The 26,505-nt window shown below is 35.0% G+C and overlaps 1 protein-coding gene, 1 long non-coding RNA gene and 1 pseudogene across 2 annotated transcripts; all 3 read left to right on the forward strand.

The window, feature by feature from the left end:
- Positions 1–702: 702 nt before the first annotated feature.
- On the forward strand, positions 703–1,404 carry LOC112097343. The gene is made up of 2 exons (XM_024182529.1): positions 703–740; positions 837–1,404. The coding sequence occupies exons 1-2, from the start codon at positions 703–705 to the stop codon at positions 1,402–1,404; spliced, it is 606 nt and encodes a 201-aa protein (XP_024038297.1).
- Positions 1,405–2,900: 1,496 nt separating this feature from the next.
- Positions 2,901–3,443, forward strand: LOC18038325. Its single transcript, XR_002904934.1, has 2 exons — positions 2,901–3,190; positions 3,303–3,443. It is a non-coding gene; the product is annotated as an uncharacterized LOC18038325 (long non-coding RNA).
- A 4,582-nt stretch (positions 3,444–8,025) lies between these two features.
- Positions 8,026–12,279, forward strand: LOC18037953 (annotated as a pseudogene).
- Positions 12,280–26,505: the final 14,226 nt, after the last annotated feature.

A 26,505-nucleotide genomic window follows, 5' to 3' on the forward strand; every position in this document is an offset into this window, starting at 1 on the left:
GAGCAGATATGCAACAGGAAATACGGTGTTCAGTTAACATACCAGCAGGCATATAGGGCGAGAGAAGTTGGTCTTGAAATAGTTCGCGGCAACCCTGCAGAGTCATACAACTTGCTCCCTAAATACTCTCACGTACTAACTACAGCGAATGAGAGTACAGTCACTCACCTCGAGCAGGATGGAGATGGTAATTTCTTGTACTATTTTGTAGCACTCGGATCTTCCATCAAGGGGTTTATGCAGTACATTTGGCCTGTCATTACTGTAGATGGTACTCATCTGAAGGGACTATATCGTGGAAGCATGTTCGTGGCAACATGTCTTAATGGTAACAATCAATTGTATCCGTTAGCCATTGGGATCATAGATTCAGAAAACAATGATGCTTGGGAATTGGTTATGACGAAGTTACACGGAGTGATTGGTGATAGACCTGAGTTGGTAATTATCTCTGATCAATGCACTGCCATAAGGAGAGCCGTTCTTAAAGTATTTCACAATGCAACTCATGGCGTTTGTTTTTACCACGTCAAAGGTAACATTAAGTCACAATTTAAAATGTCCAAAGCTCTTTGGGATGAATTTGAGCCCGCCTTTATTAATGCAGCAAAAGCATATGGCCACGAGGAATTTAAGAGATAACTTGAAGGGTTGTGGATGATCCACTCGGGTGCGGCTGATTACCTAGAAAATAATGTCGGTATGTGTAATTGGGCAAGGTCTCAGTTTGAAGGTAGGAGGTACATCATTCTTACCACCAACATCGCGGAGAGTGTTAATGCTTTCATGAGGGAACCTTGAAAATTTCCTGTTACTCTTCTTGTTGATCACTTTAGGAAAACATTGCAGCAATGGTTTTATGATAGAAAAATTGTGGCTGAATCAATGACTACTCGGCTAACAACATGGGCGGATGAAATAGTCACTGAGAGGAGAACTATAGCTGAAAGAATGATAGTTCGGCCGGTGTCTCCGCATCGCTTTCAAGTTATAGGCGGTGGGCTTAAGAAAGGGTTGGTTGACTTGCAAAAGAGAACTTGCTCCTACAGAGTGTTTCAGCTTGATCATCTTGTGTGTGCTCATGCAATTGCGGCGTGTCTAACACACCGGGTGGATTTTATTAACCTTTGCTCGGACTTTTACACTACAGAATCATTGGCGATGGCTTATGCACAACCAGTGGAGCCAGTTGGTGATGTGACTGATTGGGAAGTTCCAGATGAAATTCAGGAGATGCAAGTATACCCACCAGTTGAGGCACCACTACCTGCCCGTCGTAAAAAGCTCAGAATACCCTCGGCTGGTGAGGACGTTGACCGGCGGACTGTAAGATGCGGCCGGTGTCATGAACTAGGCCATAATCGTAAGCGATGTAAGAATCCTATTGCGTCGACTCGAAGTTAGTTGTATTTTGTGTGTTATTCGTTGGTTAAAACTATTATTGTTTTTGTGTTTCGTTGGTTAAAACTGTTATTGTTTTTTGTATTTCGTTGGTTAAAACTGTTATTGTTTTTTGTGTATTGTACACTTATATTTCATAAAACTTTATTTTATTTTAAAGTTCAAAATGTGAGGCATTAAAATTATATAAACTTAAGTGCGCAAATTAAAAAAAAATTCAAATTTCAACATTAAAATTACTACATAGGTCTACAATATAATATCGTAATTAAATATATCAACCGCAATCTTCTTTTTAAAGTACTCGACATGACTAGCGTTAAACTCCAATCTAAGCCCGAACATTAAATACATCGTAACCATCAATACGAAAACACCGCAATCGCCAGTTCCGGGCTCTTGTTGCGGCGCACTCTTAACTGCGATAACTTTCCACGGGTCTTCACTCCGCAACTCAGATCAGATATTGTAGAAGCCAACATATTCCAACCATCGAGGGAATATAACTTCAAGTGGCTTGAATTTCAACTTGTACCTTTTGTACGACAGGGCCTGTCGCACCAAAAAACTAGTGCGACAGCGTGCCGCGCATGGGCGCGCGCGCGCGCCTTGCCCCCCTCCCTCTCCACCCCCAAAATTAAGCGCAATCACTCCAAAATCGAAAACAATACTCCCAAACACCACCAACCACCACAAACATCATCACCACCACTATTATTCTCAAGCTATAACTATTATTATTCTAAAATCTCATTTTAAATTAATGAAAATAAGAAAAATGACTAACCTAGGTTTTGTTGAAGGTTGTAGATCGTAGATCGGATGCCGGTGAGAGATGGAGCCGCCGCCGACGAGGGTTGATGTCACCGCCGATGATGGGAGTTGGATCGGTTTGGGAGAGATGAATGAAAGGGAGTGTTGGGGGAGAGATGAAGGAGGAGTATTTTGGTCTCAAATGTTGTTTTATGGCTAATGTTAATAGAAATATTTTTGGGGGGTTAAGATGAAAAAAAGCAAATTTTTTTTTATTATTACTGTAAATTTCCCTACATGACTTCTGATGCACTTATTGTTATCCACATTATGCCATCTGACGAAATATTCAAATAAATAAATAAATGTGCAATGGGAAATGAATAGTGTCCTCATCTTTTAAACCTTATATCTTCTTTAGAACATATACTGTTGTCGGGATGTTACTCTCCACGTTACTTTTGCAGACACTCCCAAAAAATAGATAAAAAAAATTCATATTATTCTTTAAATAGTTAAAAATTAATCAATTAAATCATTTTTAATACACACACATAACCGTTCTATTATCTTTCACTACTAAAGTTATTTATACACAATTTTTTTTTCTTGAAAGGGCTTTTACATAAATTTAATTCGACTTTGTACCATTATAAAGTAGATGTACCAAACACCCAAAGAATAATTTAAGTTAACCTATTTTTTTTCCTCATACAAAATTAAATGTTTCCAAATGATCTATTGTTATTGCTTTTTATTACTACGATTGTTAATCTTTAGAGTATTACAAGTATAAACCCGTGAGGGGTGTCACGTTTTGAATAGGTTTGTATTAATTTTGAAACTACATTTGAAATACCTCTCAACTTTCGGTGTCTCTAATCAATGGCTCAACAAAAAGAATGACGCTCAGCTCCACGATGCTCCACCGGCATGCCATCTGCCTTTGCCGCATGACATCTAGCTCCACCACCACCCCACCTCGTAACACCGTTGCCGTGCCTACCCCTTCACCACCTGAATGATCAAGTTTCAGGTTTAGTTTTTGAATTCGGGTTTGATTTCTGATTTTTTTTATAATATAAAATCAATGTTAGTAGTAATTGAATTGGCCGCTAAGTGATGTTTCTGTTCAAGAATTTTTGTAGAATCAGTGTTAGATTTGCTGCAATTTTATCATCAAGCTGAAACTCTGCAATCTTGACCACGTTGTTTGGAGTGGATGAAGCACCAGAATGTAATGGTAGATGTTATAAAAAGAGTGGACTTGACAAGAGCATTTTCTATGATATTAGACGCAATCAAGATATTTAATTTAGCATACCAATTATTGGTGGATTCTTTGATTCTTTTCTTTAGTTATAGTATCCAATGCTCATAGTTTTTTTTAATAGGAAATGCGACTGTCAAGTTAATTTGTCTCATGTTCAATTTGCTTAGAATTTCCGTACTTTGGGATCTTAATTTTGTATATCTAGTTGTCTATGATCTTTGGCAATTTTTCTTTTCTCTTTCTATGTTATTTTTCATTTTCATTTAAGCTTGAAACCTTTGCAAAAGACTACCTGGTTCTACTTCCCTTAGGGACTTGAGATGGTGAGTTTAGGCAAGCCACCTCATCTTGTGGATTGAGGGGACTTTATAGTAACTTTTTCTTTGACGTATTTGCATCAAACGAATGCCAATGCTCATAATAATAATAATAATAATAATAATAATAATCATAATAATTTTCTATTGCTTCCTAATCTTACAAATGATTGCTCCATTTTCCAGTTTGGTGGGTAGAAGCATCTATTTGTGGGGTTCAATAGCACAATGTCCATTGGTTTACGAGGCCAAACTAATCCTTTTGGACATCTAGCTGATCAATTGTCGATTCAAATTGACTCAGAACTCTCGCAGTCGAATTTTCAATCAACAAAATACTCCTTGTTAGCTTATTCATGTGGACATCTCCATACAAGATTTGGAAAGAATTTGAAGCGACATCGTTGCATGGATGATAATTTTCTATCAAAAATGTTTTTCAATCTTATGTAACTATTACATACTGTAGTATGTATGAACTTTTGTAATGTCATCTTAAGGTGACTGTTGAATGAATATTGTATATATGCTTTTAACTATTTATTTATGTTGTAATATTTTTTAGAGGTTGTTTCAATTAAATTTTTGCTTCGATATTTATTTCACAAGGTATATACTTAGGAAATATTGAAAAATAAATATTATTCTTCAAAAGATTGTAGACTTTATTAGTTTTACTTTTACATATGTTTCATGAAGAATTATGATAGTTTTTTAATATTTATACTAAAAAAATTGATGCTAAAATTTTTAAATTCAAGACTTCTATAATTAATATTTTTCTAAGCACTTAAAATATTGTGTTTTAAATATATAATTTAAATTAATCACCAAAAAACATTAACACATTACAGTGCATCAACAAACATAATATTAATAAAAGTTAATAAAGTACATTGCATCACCAAATGCTGTAGAATATTATATTATAATATATTACTAATACAATACAACATAATACATAGCCAAACGCATCCTGATGTCATTAATTAGTCCAAAGAATTTGTATAATTAAATAAATTTTTGCAATGCCTCCTGTAGGATATGTTTCCCATCTTTGTAATTAAAAAATATAAAAAAGAATATAACGACTTTCAAACACTACAACCATATTTGTTTTTGTTGTTGTTATTATATTATTATTCTTTTTGGAGACGATTATCATTTTTATTTATTTATTGTTGTTGTTGTTATTATTATTATTATTCCACATATTCATCATTTAATAATAATAATAATAATAATAATAATAATAATATATCATCATCATCATCATCATCATCATCATCATCATCATCATCATCATCATCATCATCATCATCATCATCATCATCATCATCATCATCATCATCATCATCATCACTTCTCCACCTCCTTCTCTAATCTCTACACATGGTTGATCTTAGACCTTAGTGGTCGGCAGTTCAATGCATCAAACTAGCGACAATTCTCTTTGCATGCTTAAGATAACGTTTTAATACTTAAATTTTCCATGCAATTCAACAATTAATTAATTAAATACAAAAATCGAAGCAAAATCGGTTTCTTTCTTATTTTAATTAAGTAGCTAAGTTGAAGTACCTAGATGTGCAATGAACTTGGATCATATAATAACAAGCCCCATCGAATTCTTTATCGTTTTTCTTTAATGAATTTAATTATTAATCGTGTTAATAATGCAATTGGTTACCATAAAACTTTCATAAAAAAAAAAAGGAAATTAAAACTATTAAACTACCATTCATTCATCTATTTGACAGTTAAAGTAACAGTTGAAGGAGACAAATCCCCGAAGAGGCAACGTGTGGCTCCAGATCACTAAGTTGCCAAGAATCTTGTTTGTCTAATTTTGTTTACTAGATTGATATTTTTGGGGGTTTGTATCTGTGGCACATTCAATTTTTCTTAGAAATTTTGGTTCATTGTATCTTGATTACTTTAATTACAAAGTTTGATTTCACATGTTTAATTATATTCGTTAGTATTTATAAGGAGGAATATGAAAATTATATTTTAATTGATGTGACATAAGATGTGTCGTTCATTGACACGTGATAACAATGATCATATTAATATTAGAATAAAATTATTTTTTACTTAATATGTGATACGCCGCATGTGAATGTCATATTTCAACTAAAAAAATTATTGATTAAAAAAATATATTAAATAAGTGAGTTTGACGAAGATTACTAGAGACTAAATTATCTTTTATAAACTCGATCAAGTAGTTTTCAAATGACTTCTGCCATTCATATTTGGATTCTAATAGAGGTAGGGGCTAAAAAGAATTAATTTAAACTTTACGCAACTATTTATTTTTAAATAAGACTGAGTCTATTTTATTTGTAATTATTTTATTTATGAAAAAGAGTAAAGTCATCATGGTACAACAAAAGAAAAATATATTTACGCATTGAGGGCAAGTTGATCTGCTAAACTAGATTGAATTTTGACCTGAATGGTATTTAATATAATTTACCATTAGATTGAAATATAAATTTAATTTTCATTATATGATAGTAAACGGAATAATTAATTTTTATAATTAACAATAATAGACATTTTACAAATTATTGAAATCTTATAATAATAACAAATATCGTTGAATGATACATCAGATGTCAGCGCTTCCATTAGTCGGGCTGTCCTTGCTATCAATGTTTACGATGTTTATAATTTGCAACTTATTTTATTCCTTTGAAATTAGGGACTCGCCTATCGTGCAACAGTGGCACCATGCCACTGCTTTTGTCTTTTTTGTGTAAAATTTCATGAAGCCCTTTCATTTATTCTTATTTGAACTTTGCTTCACAAATATTAAGTTCATTTCTCCCAAACCCGTGAATCCTTCAACGGCCGATCAACGGCAAATCGGCTCCTCCGGTGGCTGTGGTTGGTCAGAAAAGACAGAGGGAATTGTGGAGAACAAAACTCAAGTGGTGGCGTCACCGGAAACTGGAGAAACAATGGCGAATTGAAGCGGGGATTCTGTGACTTTTCACGGCTTCGATCGGCAGCTTTCCGAATGCTTTACAGCGACAAGGATGGCATGGAGATGACCGGCGTCATACGAGCTTCCGATCGGTACCAACCTTGGCCGGTGGAGTTGCCGGAAACGGAAATAAAATCCGGGTTGGGTTCGCGGGTCGGGTTGACCCGGTTATTTTTGTGACAAGGATGGTGTGGAGATGACCGGCGTCGCGCGATCTTCCGATCGGTACCAACCTTCGCCGGTGGCGTGGACGGAAATGGAAACGAAATTCGGGTCGGGTTCGCCGGTATTTGTGATAAAGAGAGGGGTATTGTGATAAAAGTGTAATATAGAAGAAAAATGTATAAATAACAAATAGTATAAGGTGCTAATTATAATGTTTATATGGATACAATAGAAATTAATTTAATATTTATGAAGTAAAGCTTAAATAAAAATGAATGAAAGGGGTTCAATGAAATTTTACAATACTGCTGGCACAAAAGACAAAATCAGTGGTACAGATACCACGGTGGTACCGTAGCTGGATCCTGAAATTAGTGGTAAAATTATTATAACATTATTTTTTTTTTACTTAATTTTCTAGATTAGTTCTTGTGAAATGACATGACATGAAACGCCGTACATAAGAGAAAGACTTAAAAAGTCTACATCAATTTGATTACGGCTAATATCCGTTTTAGTGCTTAAAGAAAAATTGTTAGTGATAATGATGGCGCATGATACCTTCACAGGAAATAATTCAAGTGCCACTACTGAAATTAATATATCTATATAAAAGAATCAAATGAAAAAATTATTATTAATTTTTTTTCATAATTATTGGGAAGATTTTAAGAGATTTAAAATCATTTATAAGCGTTAACTTTTTCACCAGGAGAAGTTGATGATTCCCATTTAAATTCATTAACCTCAGAAGTTGAATGCAGAATATTTGGTTACTACTTGCTTAGCATGGACGCGTGTACAAAATCCCAGTTGCCACGTCACAACACAGCCGATGTACGGAACAAATTTCCCAGCATAGATTCGATTCAGTCTTATGTTATATCCGACGTGTCTGTTCGGACGAGGGCAGTAGAGTAATTTCCTATCATAATGGACTTCATGTTGTCCAACGTGGATTGGGCAATGATACTCCGTTGCGGCGGTTTCCTTCACGTTTCTGATTTTCATTTTTCAGTTAAATTTTTATTAATCAATTTGATAATTTTTCCATTTTTACAGCCTATGGATTTTTATTTTTTTTTCATTTGAAAAAACATATATTAAAATTTATAAGATAAATGGGGTTGTTGAGTTTTTTACTGGGAATCTTTGGTTTCGGAATTGGAATTCCAATTGGTTTTTTAATTGCTTTTTTCATATTCGTACACTCTGATGCCACAGAGATTAAGGAAAATATTTTTTCCACTTTATCTTTTACCCCCTCTTTTTTTTTTACAATCTTCTATGCTTCATTGTTTTATCATTTTGCGGTCACATGAATGTTAATATTCTCAATGATCATTTATTTGATATTTATGTTTTTGTTTAGTGGTTATAAATATGAGTATCGATCTTGTCTAGAGATCTTAAATTTTAGTCGAAAAAATTATTAAATTATATGACTTAATAGTTTTTATGGACTTTAACAAGTCTAAGATCTTAGATTAGAACATTTTTTTGTAGATCATTATGATACATTGTTTGATCACAGTTGTTAGATGGATGCTAAGTGCCTTTGTTAATGGTTAGTTAATAATAGGGACAATTTAATATATATATGAATACTTAGTGACTTGATATTTAGAAGTAAAATTTAAAATCCTATATTTTGCAGGATCCAATAATTCGACCAAATGATCATGAGTTTGATACAAGCTCTGTGCTTGATGTTTTTCCCGAAATACCATTGTGGGTGAAGCACCCAGATTATGACCGGGTGAGTAATTAATCAGATTGTACTTGGTTGCACTCCATCGTAATATAATAGCTAGTCTTGAAGTCTCTCAATGCAAATGATATTACTTATGTGCTTGTGCAGATCGATTGGCTCAACAAGTTTGTATCCGATTTGTGGCCTTACCTTGATAAGGTAATCAGAAGTTTATGCACTTAGCTGTACATATGACTATAGAGCTAGATTGGTTAAGGCTTGAGTTTTATTGTTGTTTCAGGCAATATGTAGTACTGCAAGAAGCAATCTGGAGCCTATATTTGCAGAGTACATTGGCAAGTATTGCATAAGATCAATAGATTTTAAGACTCTGACTCTTGGAACTCTGCCTCCTATAATTCATGGTAATTAAAGTATATTTCCTAATTACATTTGTCCAGTGTCGTATAAGTTGTGTTTTCTCGGAATCAACATTTAAGCAGACTTATTGTCACCATGACTCACAAAATATATTCGGTTTTGAGATTGGATTCATGAAAATGACAGGTATTAAGGTATGCGAAACCAATGAAAATGAACTGATACTTGAGCCTGCGGTTAGATGGGCAGGAAATCCTAACATAACCTTGGCGTTGAAATTCTTCTCTCTGCAAATCACAGTACAGGTGAGCTTCTAAACAAATATCCTTAAGTCATCGCAACATTTTTAATAGGGTTTTCAGAGGACTTATTTTAAAAAATGGAAGTTCTTTCATCATGGTTTTAATGGCTTTGACACAACTTCTTTTCTTTATTGGCATTATATGTAAGTCAACTTGTCTTTGCTGATTCAACTCTTAGTTTTATTTTTCCTCTTCTTCTTTTTATATATCATGACATCAACTTAGGTCAAGTAATCAACTGGGATTCACTAGTGTCACTTTCTTATGCTTATAAGTATTAAGGATCGGATAAGGCTTCTCTCTTTAAAAAGTTTGTCATGCTTGCTTCCAGCTGTTGGATGTACAAATCCGTGCAGCGCCTCGGATAGTTTTGAAACCTCTTGTGCCTGCATTCCCTTGTTTTGCTGGCATAGCCGTATCTCTGATGGAGAAGGTAAGTAAGTGTTGGTGCAAAACATTAACAAACACAACAGATGCTCTTTTATCTTATGCACACATTGGATGAATATTTGTTAATTTATATATTTATGCAGCCAGAAGTTGACTTTGGATTGAAGTTAGTTGGAGGTGATATGATGGCAATCCCAGGCTGATACCAATTTATTCAGGTGATATTTGTTCCTCTGTCTGTTTATGGCTTTGGTTAGAGCACCTGTTGTTACAATATTTGGAATGATTTGCCTTCATTTTATCTATTTGTTTGGTGAGATCACAAACTTTTGGCACACTAATGAATTCACTAATGACAACACAACGACTGTATAAGTTAAGACTTTAATTTCTAAGTAATCTATTGGGAATTGTTTAATGTATATTGAGCTTTTGGTTTACCTTTGGCAAACCAGCTAATGTGAATGCAACACAATTATATAATAGAGAGCACGTTTTTAACTACTAATTCAATCTTAACTAGAAAATAATGAGGAATCCCACCTACTCGTCTACTTTGTTTAATTTTCAGTTGACTTTTTCTGAATGACCTCCAAATTTCTAGTCAAATTATTTAATACTTATCATTGCTTCACAAGATAAGCCAGGTTCAATATACGGTTCTTCACTTAATCATGAGAAGATATCAAGAAAATGCTTGAATGAATTGAGGGTAACATCTGAATTTTAATCACTATTTACAAACTAAATTTGGAACTCAATACGAATATACCTAAACATTCAGTAGTTTCAGTCAGACCTCTGCCATTTTCAGGAAAAAGCTTCCGAATGTCCAAGATGGCATTTGGTGCAAACTGCTACTGAAAGTTTTTTTTCAAAGTATTAATTATCACAATGCCAGATGGAAAACAAGATATTGTATCTTCAAAACTCTTGGCTGTAGCAAACTGCTTTTGCTTTGTTTATTAAATTCTTGCATCCTGCAAGTTTGCATCAATATGAATGCTTGCACTATTTTTGCATTTATTCTGAAGAACCTCTTGTCATATTTAATTGAACCTGGAAAAATCAGTTACTCTTACCTGAGGCATTTAGAATCTTTCCTGGGCTACCTTAATCTAATTATTAGTCGGTTGCACTGCAGGAAACTATAAGAAATCAAATTTCTGCCCTCTATCTCTGGCCTCAAACTCTTGAAATTCCAATTCTTGATGGTTCATTGTAAGTTTATATTCATATGAATGCAACTAAGGATGAATGATTCAAGTATCAAATATTAATGTGTACTCGAAGTCTTAATCCCTACCTTAATATAATTTTACCTGCAGTAGGAGTTATTACATTTTTCGTTAATTCTTTCTCATGTCCGCAGAGGGGCCATTAAGAAGCCTGTAGGCATACTTCATGTAAAGGTTATTCGGGCAATAAGACTATTAAAGATGGATATATTTGGAGCTTCGGATCCCTATGTTCAACTCAGCTTAAGTGGGGAAAGGATTCCAGCAAAGAAGACTTCTGTTAAGATGAAGACTTTGAACCCTGAATGGAAAAGGTTTTGTATTTCTTTTGGTAATCGAGTCGTTTCCTGAATTTCTGAATCATAAGATCTCCTCATAGCTACTACTTAAAAGGAAATTATTATTTCCATTCAAGGTGGTTTAAAGAGAAGAATATTTGAATTAGAAATTTGGCAGCATCGCCATTGACTCTGTGGATTTTGCCGTCTTATCCAGGATGGTTTTTGTTAATAACTTGTAATGCAAGTTAAGATTTTTAAGTTTATGGTTTCACAGGTTGGAACACATGACAAATTGGGAATGCAAGTTGTTCCACTGAGATCACTTACTCCAAATGAGACTAAAGAATTAACTCTTGATTTGGTCAAGAACACAAATCCTAACGATCCTCAGGACAAGAAGTGTAGAGGGCAACTTGTGGTAGAGTTGACATGTAGTCTTTTCAGAGAAGAGAGTAAAAGACTTAGTGGTCCTTTAGACAGATTTGAGAGGAAAGAAAGTGAAGTTGGAAAGGCAACTGAGTATGTTTACTTAGGTTCCGGATTGTTATTGGTGACAGTTGAGGGAGCTAAGGATCTTGAGGGGAAGCATCACAACAATCCTTATGCTGTGGTCATATGTAGAGGAGAACAGAAGAAAACCAAGGTGCCCTTCAAGATTATGAGTGTCTAACTTGGTGTAGATCGCGTTGTTGATATATTAATTCTCAAGTTTTAATGTGTTTTTGTCCAGATGATCAAGAAATGCCGGGATCCAATTTGGAACGAAGAATTCCAGTTTGATTTCGAAGAGGCTCCTTTAAAGGAGAAGATCCACATTGAAGTCAAAAGCAAACGGAGAGGTTTAAGACTCCGATCAAAGGTTGGTATAAACTCGTGATTTTGTTTCTCTTCAGGTTAACAATGCCTGCTTGTATTAGTTCATAATGAATCTGCATTCTGTGAATTTTTCCGGTGTATTTAGGAGTCACTAGGATACGTGGATATAAACCTGCACGATGTACTCCACAATGGACGATTAAAAGAGAAGTACCATTTGATTAATTCGAAAAATGGAGCTGTTCAAGTTGAGATTAAATGGAAGGCCATTTGAGAAGTATCAAGTGCCAAGCTTCATTGTTGTGTGCTGTTAAATTAATCAGTTCTTGATCATCAAGGAGATTTGCTTTTCTAAGGAATCAAAATTTACAGTTTAGGATGTGTTTCCCCAAAGAAGGTTGTTTGGGAGTGATATATATAATAAAGCTGTTGTTAGTAGCTTCGTACTGGAAGCAAATAATATGAATTCTAGTATAAGAATCGATAGTATATATGACAAAACTTGAATCTACAGAGAAGCATAGAACGAAAAGTATCAAGTGAGACTCACAACTAATACTCTTTTTGGTGCCCCCAGCTCCACTGTATTGTATTCTCGGATTTTTTTTTTAAATTAGTTATTAAAAGGGTTGATAATGATTAACAATACTTCACCACAAGAGGTGTAAAATATAAGGCCACATACGACTCAAAAGTACACAATTTTTTTTTAATAGAAAGTAAACCTTTTATTCCAACTGAACAACATTATCAAATACATTATGCACATCTGCTGGAATTGTTCCAATCCAGACAGCAGCTGAAACATTCCTTAAAGCAAATTTAGTTAAGGTATGGGTATAAGCATTACAGATTCTAGGGACAAAATAGAATTGGATATTTTGAAACTTTTTTTTTTTTTTTTACTTTGGATATCTGAAATTATCTAGTAGATCTCTGTTCCGCTACCCTTAGTGTTGTTAATTTGCTCAGCCACTTCTTTGCAATTAGTTTCCACAATCAAACTAGATATGGCTGTGTTTTTTGCCACTTGCAAACCCCATTGGATGGCTTCTGCTTTTGCAAAACTGACACTTTCCCTTAATTGAGCTTGCTTAATTCTTACAGTTATTACCTTTCCATCTGAACCTCTGATAACTGCTCCCAAAACTATCTTTTGGTGTTTGCTGTTTATAGCTGCATCTACATTAAGCTTTAAAACATTTTCTTGGGGAGGTTTCCATCTTTGTTGATTTCCTCTTCTACCATTGTTTACATAAGTTGTTCGTGATTTCCTCACTCTTTGATAAGCCTCCAAGACCAATTCTGCTTTAGCTATTGAAACCCTTGGATCTACCTTCTTCCCTTGAAAGATGAATTTATTTCTTGCAGACCATATCACCCAACAGTAAACCACCATAAGCTATGCTTCCACTCTCCTTGACTTGGAGCACATTTCTTGGACAATATTGGAAATATCTTGATTTGATCATTATAGAGCTGAAGTGTGAAAAGAGCTAGATCCCAAATCTTCTTTACTGCTTTGCATTTTAATAGAACGTGGCTTATAGTTTCCGCTTCCTTCTTGCATCTTTGATTGATTGGTTATTACAGCCTCTTCATTCTCCAAAGATTTTCAGCAATCGCCAAAATGTTTTTTGTAACCCTCCACATGAAAATCTTAATCTTCTCAGGTAAATCAAGCATCCAAAAGAATTTCCATTGTCTAGAACTGCTGTCTGAACTACTAGGCTCATTAGGGAATTTGAGGTTAAGTGTTAGTTGATAGCCACTTTTCATAGAATACTTCCCTCTCTTATCAAAGTGCACAACACTTTATCTTCTTGACTTCTTGACTTCTTGGTAGAGGAATTTGAAAACTTGCTTCAACATTTTCATTCATAAAATGTTGCTCCAGCTTATCTGCTCTCCACTTGTTTTCAGCATCAATCAGTTTAGCCACAACAGTCTCAACTGGTAAATTTTGAGGTGATATTGGCTTGAAAGTAACTGGTCTTAGGATCCAATTGTCTTTGTATACAAGAACCTTCCTCCCATCTCCGATTCTCTATCTCACCCCTTTCTTGATTACTTATCTTCCCCATAAGATGCTTTTCCATATAAAAGAAGGATTAGAGACTGCCTTTGCATTCCAAAAGGTGGAACTTTTGTAGTATCTAGCTTACATCACTCTTGCCCTTGAGGGATTGGGAAACCGAAGTAATCTCCACCCTTGCTCCTTAAGGCTCAGTTGAAACTAGTGAGATTCCTAAAACCTAGCCCTCATATACTTTTTTATTTGCTTAGGCTATCTCACCTTGACCAATGAATCCCATGTCTATCTTTCTTAGATCCCCACCAAAACTTTGCAATTGCCTTTTGGATGTCTTCACATAAACCCTTAGGGAGCTTGAACACACTCACGACGTAAGTTGGCACTACTTGTGCTATTACTTTGATGAGAATCTCTTTCCTACCATTAGAGAATAACTTGTGATGCCAACTTAAATTCTATCATAAGCTTTGCTAATGTCTAGTTTTAAAGCCACTAAGCCATTTCTTTTTCCTTTGCGGTGTCTAATCATATAGAGGATTCATAGCCAATAATAAAATTGTCTGTAATAAGCCTATTGATATGAATACACTCTAGTTTGGGGAAACAATATGAGTCAAGATCGGTTTCAGCCTATTGGCTATTGCCTTAACTATAATTTTATACATCACATTGCAAAGACTAATAGGTCTAAATTCAGTGACTTTCCTAGACTTCTCGATCTTAGAAATAAGAGCAATAAAAGTATGATTGAGGGAGTCTAAGGTACCTTGCTGATTTAAGATGTGTTGACAAGTTTTAATAACCCCACTGCCAACTGTTTGCCAATGCTTCTAGAAAAAAAAGCAGGTAGACCATCTGGCCCTAGAGCTTTTGTATGACACATTTATGATAAAACGTTTGTTATGTCTTCAGAAGTGAATGATTCCTCCAAGTAAGCGTTCATCTGTGGAGTAACCTTTGGCAGCATCCCTTTTAGAGCTTCTTTAATCTGATTCTGACTTGGCCTAGATGAAGTGAAAAGCTGCTGAAAATATTTGCAAAACTTCATTTCTATTCCTTATTGATCATCAATTTATTGCCCTTGTTTCCCAAATTTTGTTCTTTCTCTTCCTAGCGGATGCTTTGGAGTGAAAGAACTTAGTATTTTTATCTTTTTCTTTTAGCTAATCTGCTCTCGATTTCTGCTTCAAATAAATTTCTTCATTGATCAGCATGTTGCTTATTTAATTTTTTAGCTTCTTGATTTCTTCTTTTTCCACTGCTTGAGTTGGTTTCTGTTTTTCCTTTTTCAATTGCTCTATCAATTCATCTTGCTCCATTTTTTTGCTTTCAAATTCCTTTTTGCTCTAAATCTTGAGCTGAGCTAAGGATCTTTTTGCAACCCTTTGAAACTGTTGCACTGGACTCTCATACATTCTTTCACTAAAATTTTCCCATTCACCCCTCACAATATTGCTACAGGCCTTATACGAGCTCCATATATCCTCATAGTGGTCTCTGGGGAAGATCTTTTCTTATAATTCAAATTTTTACATATTTCTTTAACTTAAAAAATGATTGGGAAGTGATTTACGGCCTAGCTCACCAAATTTGTTGCTGGGAGATTTTGAAAACTTTTGCTCAAATCTTTGCTGTATAAGAATCTGTCTAGTCTTTTCTCGATATGGTTAACTCTAAATCTCCTATTTGACCACGTGTATTTGTGCCATTTATAACCCATATCCATCAAATTACAAGCTTGGATGGTCTCCCTAAATTCAGTCACCATGTTAATACTTTAGTCGTTTCCCTCCAATTTCTCATGTAAATAAAGTATTTTATTGAAGTCACCAAAACAACACCAAGTATGTGAGTAGAGCTCTGCTAACCTTTTCAGCAATGACCATGTATGATGTTGTAGATTTTATAGAGGAAGGAGGAAAAATTCTCTTATTCAATTCCTTAAAAAATAGAGAAAACAAACTACTTAAATAGGGAAAAACAAATTATTAATCCTGTACTTAGGAACTAACTTATCTCATCCCTAAATCTTAGGATTTTATCCAAATCTCTAACAAACAGATCCTAATCAATTACTTCTAATTTATCGACACCCGCCTCAAGTTGGTGCAAATATATTTGTCATGCCCAACTTGCTAACTTGAACTTCAAATGGCTGTCTCAGCAAGCCTTTAGTTAAAACATCTGCAACTTGCTATGTGGTAGGTACAAATGGAGTACAAATTATTCCTTCTTCAAGCTTTTATGTTATAAAGTGTTTGTCAAACTCAACATGTTTCGTCCTGTCGTATAGAACATGATTATGAACAACGCTGATCGCTGCCTTGTTATCACAATACAACTTTATAGGCAAACTCACTGGCCTCTTAAGCTCTTCTAGAACCCTTTTTAGCCAAAGAATCTCACATACTCCTTGCGCCATTGATATGAATTCAGACTCAGCACTACTTCTAGGAATAATATTCTGCTTCTTGCTTCTCCAAGTGATTAAATTGCCCCATAGAAATGTACAGTACCTCGAAGTTGACCTTCTATCAGTGACTGAACCTGCCCAATTAGCATCAGTATACACCTCAATTCCCCTATTCTCATTTTTCTTGAAGAAGAGTCATTTTCCTGGTGTACTTTTCAGATAACGAAGGATTTGCTATACAGCTTCAAGATGTTCTTTATATGGAGAATGCATAAATTGGCTTACCATGCTTACAACGAAAGCAATGTATGGACGAGTATGTGACAAGTAAATTAGTCTCCCAACTAGTATTTAATATCTCCCCTTGTCTACTGGAACGCCATTTTTTACTTCCTCAAGCTTAGAGTTGGCTTCTATTGGAGTGTTAGAAGGTTTGCAACCACTTATCTCAATTTCTTTCAAGAGATCAAGAATATACTTCCGTTGTGAGACAACAATGCCATTCTTTGACCTTGTCACTTCCATTTCAGGAAAGTATTTTAGTTGGCCTAAATCTTTAATCTCAAACTCCTTGGCTAGGTTTTGTTTTAATCTGCTCATTTCTATTATATCATCTCCAGTTAAAATTACATAGACAATAAGAACATAAATTTTATCTTTAATATATCTCTTTGTGAAAAGAGTATGATTAGATTGTCCTTGATCATATCCTTAGCTTTTAACAAAATTTGTGAACCTCTTAAACCAAGCTCTGGGAGACTGTTTAAGGCTGTATAAAGACCTTTTTAGCTTATATACCTTGGTTCCAAATTTCTCATTAAAACTAGGTGGAGGCTCCATATAGACTTCCTCCTTTAAGTCCCCATTCAAAAAAGTATTCTTCATATCTAACTGATTCACAGCACAAGATATATAAGAGGAAAAAAGCTGCGAATTACTGGTCATATGATCAGTAGCATCTGAATCTTATATCCAGTAGCCATGAGACTTTGTATAAGATAGGGTTGCAATGAAAGAATTACCTGACTGTGTTAGAGAACAAGATGGGTTAGATTTTCCTAAAGATTGGGACTGAAACATTTTATATAGATGCTCTATCTGTTCCTTGGTAAAAGGAAGAGACTTTGAGGATGATTGCTGCCCTAGATATGTGCTGCTAGCTTGAAATACGTGGACATCTCCCCCTAACTTGGTGTCGCTGCCTTTTTTCTTTGGTTTCCCGTGCAACTTCCAGCAACTTTCTCGAGTATGCCACGACTTTTGACAATGGTCACACCGGGGCTTCTGCTTTCCCCCTGAGTCTGTACCTCGGGCCACAAGAGCATATTATTCACTATCTATTTTTGGTTCATCGTTATTCTTTAACATCACTTGTCGTCGTGCTTCTTCTCTGCGCATTTCTGAGAAAACCTCTCTTATAGTTGGCAAAGGTTTTTTCCCTAGCATATATCCTTGAACCTCATTAAGTTCTTTGTTCAAACCATCCAAGAAAATAAATACCGAACCTCTTTCAACTTTCTTTTTGTATCGAGCACTGTCATTAGGATTTTCTCATTATTCATCTTCAAACAAGTCTAATTCCTGCCAAAAAGCCATCATATCATTATAATAAGCTGTTATCTCACGATTACCTAGCTGCATCTTCCATATACAGGTATTTAATTCATACAATTGTGATTGATTTTCCAAATCTGAGTAGGTTTCCCGAATTGCTTCCCAGACATCACGAGCAGTCTTAAAGTACATGAAGGTTTTTCCGATAATAGAATCCATTGAGTTGATTAGCCAGGTAGTAACCATTGAATTCTCTGAACGCCACTACCTATATTTTGGATCATTAGTGGCTGATGGTGTTACCTTGCCATTCAAGTACCCTAGTTTCCCTTTTCCATCAATCACCAAACACACAAACTAAGACCATTCAAAATAATTATTTCCATTCAATTAATGGTTATTTGAAGAGAATTTTCAGAAAGAGAAACAGCCGGAAGTGGCTGAGAAACTTCCTCCGATGAAGCCCCACTACTGCTTCCATCCAAAAAGGTTGAATCAGAGCCAACTATGGCGGCCTTAAAATTCATGATCAAGCCCTAGGCTCTAATACCATCTAGATTTTACAGAGGAAGAATGAGGAAGAATTCTCTTATTCAATTCCTTAAAAAATAGAGAAAACAAACAACTTAAATAGGGAAAAACATATGATTAATCCTATAATTAGGAACTAACTCATCTCATCCCTAAATCTTAGGATTTTATCCAAATCTCTAACAAACAGATCCTAATCAATTATTTCTAATTTATCAACATATATTTCTGGGTTGTTTCTGCATGACTATAAATCCTTATGCATGTCCACATCTTGCCACTCTAGTTTTGCACAATTGCGTCTATGTGGTAAAAACTGTAGGATTTTATGGTGACTTCAACATCCAAGTTTCAAAATAATGTTAAATCGCCTCCTACTCCATTTTTATCAACTACAAATTGATTCTCAAAATTAAAATTTCTACATGTTGTGAAAACCTGCTGAGCTATCATCTTTATTTCACAACAAAAGAAAAGTTGAGGCTGATGCAGGTGGAGAATTTTCTTTATAGCTAGACGCGTTCGAGGCTTCCCTAGACATCGAACGTTCGAGCTTATGACCCTCATGGCTGCTGACGGAGCTGGTTACCAGCTCTCATTAATATGTCTTCCACCTTTACTACTACATCTTCTACTTTGACTTACCCTGCATCAACTAACTTTAACTAGTGTTTTGTTTGAGAGGGGCTAAAATGATTGCGAGCATTTAATTGTTTAAAAGGGCTCAACAATCTTTTCTTTTTGTTAGTAGGTCTGGGCCATAAAAGTTCGCTGCTGGGCCTATGCTCCATTTCTCCGTTTTTTGAATTCTTGCTTGCAATTTCCATTTCCTTGTTTTGGGCTTCTCTGAAATTTATTAGGCCTATTATCCACTTCTTCCTCGTCTGTTTTTGCATAACCTTTGTCTGATGCTTTTGCATTGGCCTCTTCAATTTCAATTTCCCTCTAATTTTCACTTCATGCTCGTATGTTTTCGTTTCTAGAGAAGTTGTCATTGTCAGCTAGCTTATTCTGCTGCTGATTGATTTCTCTACCCATACTCTTGCCACTTTGACAACATATATCAAAGCATAAATTATGTATCATAGCTGTATATATATTGTAATTAGGAGTATCAGTAATTTCCTTATTTAGATAGATCTAATTACTAGAAATTAGCCTAGATTTAATTGATGTAATAGCTGAAAATCAGCCTTGTAAATCTATACAATTTCTATATAATGAGAGGAACTCTCACAATGAGGGACATTTAATCCAATTGATATGGTATCAGAGCCATAATTCAAAATTTTAGAAAATCATCTTGTGAGTCTAAGATCTTGGTTTTGGGTAGATTTATGGTATTCTTGTTGAGTGTTATTTCTGGTATTTTTTTTATGAAATCTTAGGTCAGTTGATTTGCTTTACTTCTTGTTGCATTTGGTGAGTTGCATGTAACATGTTAACTAGCAACATGAAAAATTTTGGTGTGCGTTTCACGGGTAAGAATTATTCTACTTGGGAATTTCAGTTTCGATTATTTGTCATAGGAAAGGAACTTTGGGGTCATATCGATGGTAGTGATCCAACTCTTCCTGACCCTCCTAAATTAGCTCAGTGGCAAGTCAAAGATGCTAGAGTCATGACGTGGATTATGAGATCAGTTCATCAGTCACTCGTTCCCAATCTGAAGCCACATAAGACAATTAAAGACATGTGGGAGTATTTGAAAAAGATTTATAATCAGGACAATACAACCAAACGTTTTCAGTTAGAATACGAGATTGTTAGGTACTCTCAGGGTGATCTCTCTATTTAAGATTATTTCTCTAGATTTCAGAACTTATGGACAAAATATGTTTGACATGATTTATGTCCAAGTACCAATTGAATCTCTGGCTGATGTTCAAGAAGTGCATGAACAGAGCAAGCGAGATCAGTTTTTGATGAAACTATGTCCTGAATATGAGGCAGCCTGCTCCAATTTGATGAATCGTGATCATTCTCCTTCTTTGGATGTGTGCTTTAAAGAATTACTTCGTGAAGAGCAATGTCTTGCAACACAACCTATTTTCTAGTAAAATAAAATGCATTGATAATGCAATTGCTTATGTTACAGCTCATGGGAGAAGCAATGAGAGTGACATGCGACAAGTTCAATGCTTTAACTACAAGGAATACGAACATATTGCTGTTAACTGTGCAAAAAAATTTTGCAACTATTGTAAGAAGCATGGGCATATTATCAAAGAATGTCCTACTCGTCCCCAAAATTGTCAAGCTAGTTAGGTCACTGTTGCTAATCAGGCTGTTGATGGTTCAACAACTGTTGATAAATCAGCTCTTACTCTAGAAATGGTTTAGTAGATGATTATTACAATCTTTTCAGCCTTAGGGCTTCAAGGTAAACGCACTCTACCATCTTTCTCTTGGCTTTTCAATTCTGGTGAATCCAATCATATGACCAATTCCAGCGATACTCTTAACAATGTTTAAAAATATTATGGAAACATTCAGATTGCTCATGGTAGTAAGTTACCTATTCATGCTATTGGGGACATTAATTCTTCAATTAAAGATGTTCTTGTATCTCCTCAGCTTTCTACTAATCTTATTTCAGTAGGATAATTGGTTGATAATAACTGTGATGTTCGATTTTCCCGTGATGGTTGTATTGTGCAGGATCAGGTGTCAAGGAAGATACTAGCAAAGGGGCTTAAAGTTGGACACTTGTTTCCTTTGCACTTTTTTGTTTCTAATTTCATTTCTTTGGCTAGTATTGCTGTAAACCAAAAGAGTGAAGTATGACACAAACGTATAGGCCATCCTAATTCTGTTGTCCTATCTCATTTAATAAATTCAGGTTTATTGGGAAATAAAGATAAATTTTCCTCTCAATTGTCTATTGATTGTTCTGCTTGTAAATTAGGTAAAAGCAAGTCTCTTTCTTTTCCTTCTCATGGTAGTCGTGCAGAAAATTATTTTGATATAATTCATAGTGACGTGTGGGGCATTAGTCCTGTTATATCTCATGCCAATTATAAATACTTTGTCACATTCATTGATGGTTACAATAAGTATACTTGGATTTATTTTCTTCGTTCGAAATCTGAGGTATTTTCTATCTTCAAAACACTTGTAGCCTATATTGAGACTCAATTTTCTTCAAATATTAAAGTGCTCAGATCATATTTTGGTGGAGAATATATGTTCCATGAATTTCATGATTTTCTTCAGTAAAGGGGAATTGTTTCCTAACACTCTTGTCCTTATACGCCTCAACAAAATGGTGTTGCTGAATGTAAGAACCGTCATTTATTAGATGTTGTTCGAACTTTATTACTTGAATCTTTTGTTCCATCTAAATTCTGGGTTGAAGCCTTGAGTACAACAATTTATTTAATTAATCGCTTGCCTTCAAGCGTCTTGAACTTTGAATCTCCTTATTATCGTCTTTATCATAAGCATCCCAACTATCTTGCATGCATACTTTTGGCTGTTTGTTTTGTTTATTTGCCACCTCATGCACATCATAAGCTTTTTGCTTAATCTGTTAAATGTGTTTTTATGGGATATAGTGCTTCACACAAAGGTTATGTTTGTTGCAATTGATGTTCTAACAGATTTCGTATTTCTCGTTATGTTATTTTCTTTGAAAATTAATTCTTCTTTTCTATATAAGTTGAGTCTTCATTAGAGTTATTCGTTCTTCCTAGTTTTGATGAGGTAAATACTACTATTGAAATATTCAAGCCTGGATTTGTTTATACACGACAACCTCCAACTTTGCAGCCTCCTGAGCTTGATTCGACATCTGAGCCTGTTCAAACTGTTTCTTCCACGGACAATCAGCCCTCAAGCACTACTGTTCGCCGCTCTTCCAGAATCATCCGATCACTTAATCGGTATGTATTTCACATATCTCTTCATACTACTTTGACCAGTGTTTCTATTCCTTTATGTTATTCAGAAGCTGCTAAATATGATTGTTGGCGTAAAACTATGAACTTCAAGCTCTTGAGGACAATCACACATGGGATATTGTTCATTGTCCGACTAATGTTAAATCTATTGGTTGTAAATGGGTCAACTCAATCAAGCATAGTTCAGATGGTACTCTAGAGCGCTATAAGACACGACTAGTTACCCTTGGTAACAAACAAGAGTATGTAGCCAATTATAAAGAGACTTTTGCTCCGGTTGCGAAAATGACTACAGTCCGTACGGTTATTTCGATTGCTACCTCACAAGGCTGGCCACTTCATCAAATGGATGTTAAAAACTTTTTCTTCATAGTGATTTCAAAGAGGCGATTTACATGGTTTTACCATATGGCTTGTGTTCCTCCTCTTTTTTATATGTCTGTAAGTTGAAGCGATCGCTCTATAGGTTAAAGCAAGCTACTTGGGATTGGTTTGATAAATTCTTATCCACCTTGCTTCAATTCTCGTTTAAGCAAAGCCAATATGACTCATCATTGTTTCTTTGCAAGACATCTAATAATATTGTTCTTCTTTTACTTTATGTTGATGATATTGTTATTACTGGGACATATTCTGCCTTAATTGCTCAATTGCAACAACATCTTCAAGCCTCATTTCATATGAAGGATCTTGGTCCTCTTACTTATTTCTTCAGGGATTTCTTTAAATCAACATAAATACACACAAGATTTGCTTAAATTAGATGGTCTTCATGATGCCTCTCCCGTGGATACTCCATTAGAAGTCAACACAAAGTATCGTAGTGAGGAAGGTAAACTCATTTATGATCTTATTATCTATCGACAGTTGGTGGGAAGCTTGAATTATTTGACTATTACGAGGCCGGATATTCCTTTGTTGTCCAGCAAGTAAGTCAATTCATGCAACATCCCTGTCATTTACATTTAGCTGCTGTTCGTCATATCCTTGGATACCTTCGCGGGACTCCTAGCCGTGGATTGTTATTTTCTACTGGTTTTTCTCCTCATCTTGTTGTCTATAATGACGCTGATTGGGCTAGATGTCCAGACACTCAACGATCTGTCATGGGTTGGTGCATGTTTTTTGGGAATTTCTTGATTTCTTGGACCAGTAAGAAGCAAGACTGTGTTTCTAAATCTTCAGCTGAATCTGAATACCGTGCTATGTCTGCTGCTTGTTCAAAGATTGTTTGGCTTCATGGACTTCTAGCCGATCTTGGTTTCTCTCAATTTAATCCTACTCCACTCCATGCTGATAACACTAGTGCTATTTATATTGCTTCAAACTCGGTTTTCCATGAGCGCACTAAGCATATTGAGGTGGATTATCATTATATTTGCGAAGCTTTGGACACTCGTATTATTTCTCTTCCTCATATTTCCACAGCTCTTCAGAGAGCTGATGTATTTACCAAGGCTATGACACGAAATCGTCATCAATTTCTTGTGAGCAAACTGATGCTTCTTGATTGACCAACATCAATTTGAGGGGGGATGACATCATCTATCAAGGCATAAATTATGTATCATAGCTGTATATATATTGTAATTAGAAGTATTTGTAATTTCCTTGTTTAGATAGATCTAATTACTAGAAATTAGCCTAAATTTGGTTGATGTAATAGCTAAAAATCAGCCTTGTAAATCTCTATAGTTTCTATATAATGGAGGAACTCTCACAATGAAGGACATTCAATCCAATTGATACACCTGATTGTGAATTTTTCAATGTTTCAGTACACTGAATTAATGAATTATCACTAGCTACTAGCTCACGATTTGTACTCATTGATCCAACTCTGTCTCCCACCTCATTGCCCGTTTTGTTTTGGGATGACCTGTTCAGGCCTATTAGGCATTGTTGGGTCTGGTATGACTTTGGTGTATTGACTCCTTTATCTTCTGCTTTTGATTGAAAATGTTCCCAATTTCTCTTCTCCTTAGTTTGGTTCAGTTTCACCTTTTTTGCTTATGGTGGCTCTCATCTAAACTCTATATGATAGCTCCTCTTTTGGTTGTCCTTTGTATTTTAAACACTCTCTAAACTGATGACCGATATATGTGGAGCAGAAATAGAAATCAGGTAACCTTTCACATAAGACTGGCGTTGGTATTTCCCCCCCTCTTGTTGTAAGAACACTACATTTTTCAAAGATTGTGTTATATTGATGGATATTCTAACTCGGGCAAATTGACCTATGTATTCACTTGCTTCGTCTTTTTGCCAATCTTTTCTCTCAATTTTTGGATGATCTCTCGCCATACACATTATAGGTATATTGTGAATTGGTACCCAGAAAGAAGTATGCGTGAAGGACTATTTTTTAATGTCTCCTATGCCGATTAGTTCAGCCAATACCAGCAAAGCTTTGTCAAAGTTCCATGGACCCCCTATAAACACTCTTTTATTTTCCCCTTCAGTGGCGGACTTGAACAAGAACACATTATCCCCCATACTCTCAATCTTTACAATTCCTCTCCAACCCCCCCCCCCCCCCCCCGCCGTTTTCTTCATTCTTCCCATTAGTGTTACCGTATCTTCCCATTCTTCTTTTAAAACAATGGTTTGACACTTTCTAATTAATTCATTTGTATCTATATCTCCTTGAATATAGTACTTCGACAGTAAACTTCCACCAACCCGACTGAACTGTAATTCAATCAACTTTTGAAAGCCTTTATCCAAAAGCTATTATGGAAATAAAAGAAAGTTTAAGGAAAAGAATAGACAAAAGATGAAAAAACACCCAACTCGTGAGTGACTAAAAGCAAGCCATAGCGGCTTCAGTATACTTTCATTCTTGTATTTCTTTCAGAGAAAAAAGTACTGTAGAAGAAAAACAAAAAACGACTCGAGCGTAGTTAGAACAACAATTAATAAAAATAAAGCAAATAATTAGTCACTACAATTTTCTAATAATCGAAAGAAAAACGGCTCCATAGAGTAAGGTCTAATTTATAAGTCTGGCCTAGTGAAATCATCTCAGCTTTCGTAGGTGAAGAGCACATTTCAATTGATAAAAGTAAAGTAACATATTGTTTGGTACGATACACAACACAACAGAGTCACCGAATCTGAGTAGATAAATCTAAATCCAAATCTCAAATATTGAGATAAATGGTAATTAAGGGTAGGGATATTATTATTTTCCCACCAAAGATATTCCGACACATCATGTCAGTACCACGATTTGGTAAAACCATCAGTTTACCACAAAACGTTTAAACTGTTAGCATTTTCCCACCATTCCGTTAAAACTCAGTTAATATGTAACGGAAAATTCATAAAAGGTCAATTTTACCCCTGGAGCGTAAAAGATAATTTTACTCTTTAAGAAGGAAGAACAACAAATGATGATTTAATTACAAAATTCATAAAAGATTAATTACATGGTCTTTTAAAAGGTCAATTTTATAAAATTCATAAAGGGCAAAACAAAAAGGGCAGTCAACTCCATTTGTTAGAACAGCTTCCATTGAGTCTCTGCACCTATCCCCCTTTTTCGCGATCTTCAACCAATTCTGCGCTTGAATATAATTTCCAGGAGTAAGCGCAATATCTTATTTCCAATACTCGGCAGCTTGATTGAACCAAGCCTCCTTTAAGAAGGAAGAACAACAAATGATGATTTAATTACAAAATTCATAAAAAATTAATTACATGGTCTTTTAAAAGGTCAATTTTACAAAATTCATAAAGGGTAATTTTTGCCCTTTAAGAAGGAAGAACAACAAATGATGATTTAATTACAAAATTCATAAAAGGTTAATTACATGGTTTTTTACGCTCCAGGGGTAAAATTGACCTTTTATGAATTTTCCGTTACATATTAATTGAGTTTTAACGGAATGGTGGGAAAATGCTAACAGTTTAAACGTTTGGTGGTAAACTGATGGTTTTACCAAACCGTGGTACTGACATGATGTGTCAGAATAACTTTGGTGGAAAAATGATAATATCCCTTAAGGGTAAGGGATATTATCGTCCTGATATATGTTCTATACATATAAGATAATTGTACAA

The sequence above is a fragment of the Citrus clementina genome, unplaced genomic scaffold (genome assembly GCF_000493195.1).
Source record: "Citrus clementina cultivar Clemenules unplaced genomic scaffold, Citrus_clementina_v1.0 scaffold_6, whole genome shotgun sequence".
Taxonomy (NCBI): domain Eukaryota; kingdom Viridiplantae; phylum Streptophyta; class Magnoliopsida; order Sapindales; family Rutaceae; genus Citrus; species Citrus x clementina.

Excerpts from the sequence above, each read along its gene's own strand:
- LOC112097343 (XM_024182529.1), top strand. The coding sequence starts at position 703 with ATGTGTAATTGGGCAAGGTCTCAGTTTGAAGGTAGGAG. Across the intron at positions 741-836 it reads TCTCAGTTTGAAGGTAGGAG|GAAAACATTGCAGCAATGGT; the intron begins GTACATCATTCT and ends TGATCACTTTAG.